The 9,959-nt window shown below is 23.4% G+C and overlaps 1 protein-coding gene across 1 annotated transcript; it reads right to left on the minus strand.

The window, feature by feature from the left end:
* Positions 1-2,533: 2,533 nt before the first annotated feature.
* Positions 2,534-7,775, minus strand: LOC126902340 (uncharacterized). Its single transcript, XM_050679507.1, has 2 exons — positions 6,392-7,775; positions 2,534-2,981 (listed from the first exon to the last, which is right to left on the minus strand). The coding sequence occupies exons 1-2, from the start codon at positions 7,752-7,754 to the stop codon at positions 2,740-2,742; spliced, it is 1,605 nt and encodes a 534-aa protein (XP_050535464.1). The 5' UTR covers positions 7,755-7,775; the 3' UTR covers positions 2,534-2,739.
* Positions 7,776-9,959: the final 2,184 nt, after the last annotated feature.

Below are 9,959 nucleotides of genomic sequence, written 5' to 3' on the forward strand. Positions count from 1 at the left end.
GAAAAAAAAAAATTTGACCTCTGGACTTGTCTTCACGGCGAAAATGGCTACCGAATGCTTTTTTCGTGTGAAAATTCTCGAGTTTATTATTTATATTATATTTAACTTTATAATTCTATAACTTATTGAAAAGTTTATGGATCTACACAATTTTTTTATGACAAATAATATTTTTTAATAAACCCTGTTTCATTTACCATACTTTATCTTTATCGAGATATTAATAAGGAACCAGCAGATCAAGTAGCTTTTGGAATAAAACACCAATTTTTTTAAAATTAAACACTATCTAAAGATTTGCATCGAAGCGTTTATTTTTGATAGTGATTTTAATCACTGTCAGATATCATTTACTTGATCCAACTATGCCACGTCACCACTGTGCCGCGACCTCCCTGTGCTGGGTTTTTTTTTTTTAATTTTATAGTACATGACATAAGCTTTAATTTGACATATGTTTAAAGGACGTAGTATTTCCGGAACATTTTCAAAAGTTCGGTTGAAAAAGTTAGTTTTTATAAAAAAGTAGCTATTTTAAATCCCCCCTGTGAGCAGAATAAGTCTTAGATTTTCAAAAAAAATGATATCAAACGAAAGGAAATTATTTAAGGTTTCAATATAAAAAATATTATTTTGATTTGTTAATATTTGAAAAAGTTATGGCAGTTTTAAGTACAAAAAACATCATTATAGAACGTGATTTTTATCGCAAATATTACATTTTTTTTTAAATTTTGACAGTAATTTGCACATAGTAGATAGGTCGTCGGGACAAATTTTTTTTTTTTCATTTTATAGTACATAAAATAAGCTTTAATTTTATATATGTTTAAAGGACGCAGTATTTCCGGAACATTTTCAAAAATTAAGTTGAAAAAGTTAATTTTTGTAAAAAAGTTGCTATTTTAAATCCCCCCTGTGAGCAGAATAAGTGTTAGATTTTCAAAAAAAAATGATATCAAATGAAAGAAAATTACCTAAGGTTTCAATATAAAGAAATATTATTTTGATTAGTTAATATTTGAAAAAGTTATGGCAGTTTTAAGTACAAAAAACATCGTTATAAAAGGTGATTTTTATCGCAAATATTACATTTTTTTTATAATTTCGACAGCCATTTGCACATAGAAGATAAGGTGTCGGGACAAATTTTTTTTTTTCATTTTATAGTACATAAAATAAGCTTTAATTTGATATATGTTTAAAGGACGCAGTATTTCCGGAACATTTTCAAAAATTAAGTTGAAAAAGTTAGTTTTTGTAAAAAAGTTGCTATTTTAAATCCCCCCTGTGAGCAGAATAAGTGTTAGATTTTCAAAAAAAAATGATATCAAATGAAAGAAAATTACCTAAGGTTTCAATATAAAGAAATATTATTTTGATTAGTTAATATTTGAAAAAGTTATGGCAGTTTTAAGTACAAAAAACATCGTTATAAAAGGTGATTTTTATCGCAAATATTACATTTTTTTTATAATTTCGACAGCCATTTGCACATAGAAGATAAGGTGTCGGGACAAATTTTTTTTTTTCATTTTATAGTACATAAAATAAGCTTTAATTTGATATATGTTTAAAGGACGCAGTATTTCCGGAACATTTTCAAAAATTAAGTTGAAAAAGTTAGTTTTTGTAAAAAAGTTGCTATTTTAAATCCCCCCCAATGATCAGGTTAAGTGTTAGATTTTCAAAAAAATGATATCAATTGAAAGGGAAATGTCTAAGGTTTTAGTATAAAAAAAATTATGTTGATTTGTTTATTTTTGAAAAAGTTATGGAAGTTTTAAGAAAAAAAAGTGAAAAAANAAGTTACGGCAGTTTTTAGTAAAAAAAATTGAAAAAATTTCGAAAATTAGCGATTTTTAAATTTGTAATTTTTTTGGAGGTTTCCCCCATTTGCGGGCAACGAGGGAAAATTTTTTAATTTTTAAGGGTAATGTCTTCAACTAGATACGATTTGTGATCTTTTGACGTATTGTTGAAAGAAATCGGTCCAGTGAGAGCTGAGAAAAAGTGGCAACAGTCATAAAAAAAAAAAAACACATCATAGTAAAATTAATACCTTCTCAGCTTCGCATCGAAGCTAAAATATAAAACCTATAACTTTGACACAAAAACAGCATATTTTTGAATATGCTGACGAAATATTAGAATACTAGGTTATTCTTTTAATTCTCGTTAGTATACGGTGAATATTTTGGTGTAAATTTGGTGAAAATTGTAATACAAAAATAGCTGGTTTTTAACTACGACAGCTATTTGTGAATAGAAAATAAGTCGTCGGGACAAATTTTTTTATACAATTTATAGTGCGCACCATAAAATTTAATTTAACATATATTTAAAGGACGCAATATTTCCGGAACATTTTCATAAACACATAATAGTAAAATTAAAATCTTCTCAGCCTTGTATCGAAGCGTAAATGAAGTTGATACCCTTAGAAATACAAGGTGTTTAGTTAATCATATACTTAATCATATATATTATACTGTAAATAAATACAACGTTAGAAAATTTTTTTTATATTTCTTTTAGTTACATATTCTTTGATTTATGACTAATAATAGCTATTTAGAATCACTCCTTATAACTCCTTATCACTCCTTATTTTTAAAAACACAACATACATGAGATTTATATATTCAAAATTCATCTTGAATTTTTAAAATGGAAAAAATAAAAGCTTTGTAGATAAGTAATAACAACATTTATAAAAAAAGTATTATTTATATTAATTTATAAATTGTATGGCCAATAATCAATCATGTAAAGAGGTTTATACTTTGATTGATATTCAAAAGAACCATTTGTATCCATATTATTTTCATCGCCTTTATCATTTAGATTCTCTAAGTTTAATTCTATAATACTATCATTCACGTCATCTTTATCTGTATAACATCCTATATCGATTTTATTATTATCATTCGTACTAGCGTTGTATATTTCAGAATGTGCTTCAGTATTACAAATACGATCTAAAGTAAATAAAATGATGAATTGAAAAAATGCAAATAATTGATTAAGTCAACAAAATATTTAGAAATATAGATTTCTAAATTAAATTTTACATATTTCATTAAATTATTAGATTTGACGATCAGTTAAATGTGTATAATAGAAAAATATATATTTAAAAACCTAATAAAAATTAAATTAATTTTTATCGCTAAATAGTATTTAAAAATTATTATAGAATATAAGATCAAAATTATCCAGTTCCAAATATTTAAAAATTAAACATAAAAATTTGCTTCTTTTCAATTAAAAAATCAACTTCCCACATTTAGTAGATATTTGGAGAAAAACAAAATGTATAACAAATTTTTTATTATCTATTTAGACCATAGAAATTATTAAAAATTGAAATTATAAAATATGTTATATGATTATTATGTTGGACAGGCAGTAATCTTCAATCATTGTTCAATTGAGGTTTATCGTAATTTATATAAAATTCAAAAATTAGTAGTTAAAGAATATTATAAGATTACAATTATTATAAATATGAATTTTTGAAAAAAATAATTAATAAAATATTTATTTACTATTTCGCATATTTTGAAGTGTGTATTGACATTTTCAGGAGATAAATCTCATTATTAACAGAGATGTGCAACTCACAAAGTATTAATTTTACTATTATGTGATTTGTGTATTTAATTTTTTGAATCTGTTACCACATTCTCTCAACTCTCTCCGAAATTTAATTTTAACTAATTTTTTTCTTGTTATATTTTATACGATAATATTCTTTTTTAGCTAGTTTGTATTAATATCAAAAATTAGTGATGATTAAAAAAAATTAAATGCAGATTTGAAATTGGCATAAAAATGAATTTAGAAATCTATTTTTTAGTAGCGGATGAAAATTCATTGGTAGACCAGTAAATTTGTTCATAAGTATTAAACAATTTTTTTTTGAAAAGTGTTGAAACAAACCCTTTAATTTTTATATACGTTTTCCATAAAAGTAACTACATTCTATGAAAACTTACAGTATTGAATTTATAAAATTAAGTACTAAATTTATTTAATATAATTAAGGATATAGGAGCTAATATTGGTTTTGAAATAATCCACCAAATTCTTAAAATTAAACACAATCAACAGATTTGCATCGAAGCATTCTTAGCTTTGATGCAAAGTTGAGAAAGTTTTAATTATACCATGATGTGTTAATTTTTTTATTTAGTGTCTATCACTACTTTTTCTTAGCTATAACTGGACGATTTTTCTGAAAGATTCTTCAAAATATCACATATCATATCTTTTCCTTCGTTCCTCATAGATAGTGGAAATCGCCCAAAAAATTACGATTTATTATTTTCACTTTTTTTTTCTATAAATTGCATAATTTATTGAAAAATTACTAAATAAAAATAATTTTTTTTTTCATATTGAACCTTTTTATTTGATATTATATAATATTTTTAAAATCTGACCCTTTACCTGCCCACAGAAGGGGATTCAAAATAGTAACTTTTTTACAAAACTCAATTTTTTCAACTTAACTTTTGAAAATATTCCGGAAATATTGTATTTTAAACATATGTTATATTTAAGCTTACATTATGTACTAGAAGTTTAAAAAAAAAAATGTATAATATTTCTATTTTCCTTATTGACTTTTAATAATTGACCTACTTTCTGTGTGCAAATAGCAGTCGAAATAGTACAAAAAATAGAAGTTATTTTTGCTTTTGAAATAATTCACCAATTTCTTAAAATTAAACACTATTTACAGATTTCCATCGAAGCGTTTCTTATGATAGTGATTTTAATCACTGTCAGATATCATCTAATCTTGTCACACTATGCCACGTCCATAATGTACCACGATCTCACTGTGCTCTCGATTTTTATCTTATTATTTAATTATTTTTTTGAACTTTGCATTATATGCACAATTAACATAACCCAGCACAGTGAGGACGTGTAATAGTTGGGTCCAGTATAGATTTAATCTGACAGTGATTAAAATCACTTTCGTGTTTTTTTATGATAGTGCTTCGATGCAAATCTATAGATAGTGTTTAATTCTAAGAAATTGGTAGATTATTCCAAAAGTTACATGATTTGCTATTTTCTTATTTATATCCTGAATACAAGTTTTATGATTTAAAGTGTAATAAATGTATAAAAATTTATTATAGCAATTAAATATAGTATAAAATAAATAATTAATAATGTAATATTGTAATATTTACGGAGAAATTATAAATAATTATAAAGTAGTTATTACTTTTAAGGCAAGCTTCTATAAAATTTGAAAGGTTTTATGCGATTCTAAAATAAATATTGTTTGTTTTTTATAATTAAATTTACTGGTGTACTAGGACTTTTCATTTGAACCAAAATATACTTTTCCAAACCCATTTTTGCGCCGATTTCAAATCTGCATTTAGAGTTTTATATATGAACTAAATAATAACAATACAAACAATAACAAACAATAAAATCCTTCTAATTAATATTAAAAATATTTATGTTTGATTATTAAGTTACGTGTGAATAATCAATAAATATATTAATTAAAAATAAGAAACAGTTCTACTTTCTATACGCATTTTTAAATTTTGAACCACCCCTCTATAAAGGGAAAAAATTATGTCGCATAAAAGAAGTATATAAATAATACTTATTATAAAAAATTGTAATGATCCATACATTTTTCAAAAAGTTATAGCTTTATAAAGTCCGAAATTTGTATTTTTCATATTAAAGTGTAATTTATAAGTTTTAATTTAAAATATAAAATTTTGAGATTTTCCGGAACATTTCAAAAATTTAAGTTGAAAAAGCTAATTTTTTGTGGAAAATTTATCATTTTGAATACAAAATTATACAAAATGATAGGTAAATACTTAATGTATCAATAAAAAAAAATTTTTACAATACATCTAATTTTGAACAAATTTCAAAAATTAGCGATTTTTAAAATTGTACTTTTTTATAGTTTCTCCTATTGACGAGGTACAAGGGAAATTTTTTTGACTATTTACGATTTGTGATAATTTGACGCATCGTTTAAAGAAATTGGTTCGGTGAGAACTGAGAAAAAGTAAACGGACAAAAAAAAAAAACACATCATAGTAAAATAACTTCTCAACTCAATCGCATCGAAGCTAATATGAATTCCTAAACATTTTCGATAATATTTGATAGGACTTTTATAAATTATTTCACATCATATAAGTACGAGAATGACATTTTAAAGTGAGGAATCTCATTAATTTTATTTACTTATGTTTAATTATTTCTTGTACTTTGTACTGTATACACCACGACGATTATAGTGCTTAGCTATTTTTTGTTAAATACATAGCAGATTATATTCTATATCAATAATATAAAATATTGAAAAAAAAATATTATTTTCACTTACCTATAACTTTGAAATCAATAAAATTTCTAAAACTTGCAATATTATAATATCGAATCTTAAAACTTTTTACAATAAAATCAAAAGAGTCGTTCCATTTTTTCAAATCGTTTATATATATTTCGACTTTTTTCATGATATTTTCTAACTCAATTATTATTTCATCAGCATTACTTTGAGTTATAAGTTCATTGGTTAAAGTTATATTGCTTGTAAAGTGTAATTTATTTTTTTTTAAATAATTTGAAAGTGATTTAATTATCATATTATTATACTTAATATCAATTTCAGATAACATTATTTTATCAATATAATTTTTTAAGGCATTACAAAATGTTACTAAGATTTCGTTTTGCAGATATGACCGCCTATACTTGTACATGGGGAGAGAAAGAACATCTATTACATAATTGATTATATTTTGACCCATTTTAATTAGTGTTGGTTTTATCCAAAATTTTACGCTTTCGGAATATTCTGAAGATGCAACTTGAATTAAAGTTAAAAAGTTGCGAATAAGAATAGCTATTGGTCGAAACGTTGCAATTATTACCATCTTTATGTATGGATAAACATCCTTAGAATTAAAATCATATTTCATATACTCAAATATGTCTTGTATAGTTAATCGAGTACCATTAGAGCATTTAAAGTTAAGTGGAGTGAATCGAAGTAGATTTAATTCTATGCGTTGACTACTATCTATTTTTATATTATTTTTGTTGGTGAGAATCTGTTGGGTCATTATATCGTAAAACAAAATATTTTTTGGATGAAAACTTTTGTATGAATTACTTTTTACTATTGATTTAAACGTCTTTAGTATTTTATTCTTGAGATTCTCATTTGTTTTTAATGGATTAATAGCAGTACATTTCATTTCACTCATTGGAAAATAGCTACTAACCATATTATCATTAAATGATATGTTTTTACAATGTCCATTTATGTAATCTGTTAGTTCTTCTTTAATTGCAAGGTGAATACTTTTATAGCCTTCTAATAATTTTTGAGCATCATTTTTTTCATCGTCATTTTGTACAATCATATTTAAGGAGTCAGAAACGTTATTTAAGTACATATTTACTGTGATCAAAGTAAAAGGAAACCCTTTTGAATTATAGTTTGTTAAGTTATTCAAAAATATCATAACTACTTTACTGTGTGTTTGCAGTGCCTTACCATAGTTCATAAGATTTTCGATTGTGATATAATCTTTATTATTTTCGATTTCTAACAAAAATCTTTCATTATGGTTAAAAAAGTGTAGAAAATAATTAGTATGGGAGCATAATAAATATCTTACGTAATAACTTAAGCTTAATTTAATGGACATCATTAATATAAAAAGTAAAAAATATTTCATTTTGCCACTTACTTTTACAATGTTGATTCTCAATCTAAAAATTTTTTACACTTGTGAAAAATATGTTGAAAGTAATTTTTATAAAATTTAATGACACATTTGTTTAATTAATCATTGGAATAAATTTATTTCATTTATGTATACGTGTTCACCATACATTATATTTACTTAATTGTTCAACTAATGTAGTTATTAGATCTATAAACTCAATTTAAAAAATTATACTGTAATCTACTAAATAAATAATATTTATTTTTAGCTTTGCAGTCGTTTACATATAGAAGACCATTTGTCAGGAAAATTTTTAGCTTTGATGTGAAACTGAGAGAGATTTTATTATGTGATAACGTACATCCTTTTTGTAATGTGTACAACAATACTAACATATTTAAAATATTATTTTTGAAAACTTGTGACTCGATGTGTCTTCTTGAAATTTTCCAACCTTTAATTCCTGCTAGTTCCTCGAAACTAACAATAATATATTTACTAAATATATTATTTTGTTATAAAAAAGTTGATTTTCAAAATTTTAATTAGAATCTTTATATGTTAAAATAGGCATTTTATGAGGATTTGAGATTTTTAAAAATTTTTTTTGCTCAATGTGTTTTTAGTATTTTGATCAAATATCCTCCAAAATACAAAAGAGGCCTCTGTTATTAGATTTTCGATCAAATATTATAATGAGTACATCAAAATAGTTTGATTTTTACTATACAACATACAATTTTATTAGTTTCAAATTTTTAAGTCAAAAATTGATTCTTTGGATTAATGTCTTATTTCTATTAAATCTCAAGTAAGCTTAAAATTTTTAAAAGTTTTTTCTTATGCATTTTGGTTGATATTTATGTATATTATAAGTAGAAAAAAAAAATTATACACTTAACTTAAAAACTTATACCTTTTTTAAAAATAGTAAAGTGTAAGCTAAAATATATGATAATATTGACAATATTTACAAATGTTGGTTGATAATTAAATACTTTACAATTATTTCTTTTATTAAACAATTAATTTATACAAATATAATAAATAAAGAGAATACAACTTTATGTTATGATGAAATTATACAATAACCTAACCAAACCTAACCATGATGTACGACATACTAAAAACACGTTAAGCGACCAGTTAAAATTTTTTTTACAAATCTCAAATCATCACATAGTGCCTATATTTGCACATAGTGCAACTTTTTTACAAAAACTAACTTTTTCAACTTAGTTTTTGAAAATGTTCCGGAAATACTGCGTCCTTTAAACATATGTCAAATTAAAGCTTATGTCATGTACTATAAAATTAAAAAAAAAAATTTGTCCCGACGACCTATTTTCTATGCGTAAATGGCTACCGTATTCAAAAATATGCTATTTTTGTGTTAAAATCCTGGGTTTTGTATTTTATTTTATTTTAAAATATCTTATTAGGAGAATATATTGATTTTCATGAATATTATATCAATTAATTGACATAGAAAAAAGTTCATAAGACATAAGAAATTAAACTTATTAAATTTTTTTTACTTTTATAAAGTCGAAAAAGTAATTTTTAAATTTGAGTTAGCATAATTAGCCAATTTTTTTTTTTTGAGTTAGAATAGAATTTTCAAATCATTTGATATTTATCTCATTTAGATTCAATAACATCAATAAATATAAAGGATTTTATCACTATCGTCTCCCCTCGTGAGAAGAAATTTATATTCATATTAATATTATTTTACTATGTGGTTATTTTTGTGGCTACGATTTATTTTGCCAACCCTCACTGGACCTACTTTTTTCAACGATACGTCAAATGATTACAATTCGTATTTAGTTCAAGTTATTACTCTTAAAAATCGAAAAAATATTCTTTATTCAAATAAAAAGTAGATTAACCAGCTTTTTCCATACAAAAAATTAAAATCATTAATTTCTAATGTTTTCAAAATATTTATTAACGAATGAAGTTTGATATGATAGGTTTCAACTACAAAATTAAATCATTTTACTTTGTAATTTAATAAATTTTTTACTGTATTTGTGTGTGCTACTACTAGACTATAATATTACAAATATTTTAAAATATTTTTAATAAAAAATTTTTTCTTNATTTTAAAATATTTTTAATAAAAAATTTTTTCTTAATTCTTTTTAAGCTAGAATAAATTTTCAACTCCTTTGATTTTTTTCTCATTTAAATTCAATAACTTCAATA

This window comes from Daktulosphaira vitifoliae, unplaced genomic scaffold, assembly GCF_025091365.1.
Source record: "Daktulosphaira vitifoliae isolate Bord-2020 unplaced genomic scaffold, ASM2509136v1 Scaffold_1, whole genome shotgun sequence".
Taxonomy (NCBI): domain Eukaryota; kingdom Metazoa; phylum Arthropoda; class Insecta; order Hemiptera; family Phylloxeridae; genus Daktulosphaira; species Daktulosphaira vitifoliae.

Excerpts from the sequence above, each read along its gene's own strand:
- LOC126902340 (XM_050679507.1), bottom strand. The coding sequence starts at position 7,754 with ATGAAATATTTTTTACTTTTTATATTAATGATGTCCATTAAATTAAGC. Across the intron at positions 2,982-6,391 it reads TATTGATTTCAAAGTTATAG|ATCGTATTTGTAATACTGAA; the intron begins GTAAGTGAAAAT and ends TATTTACTTTAG.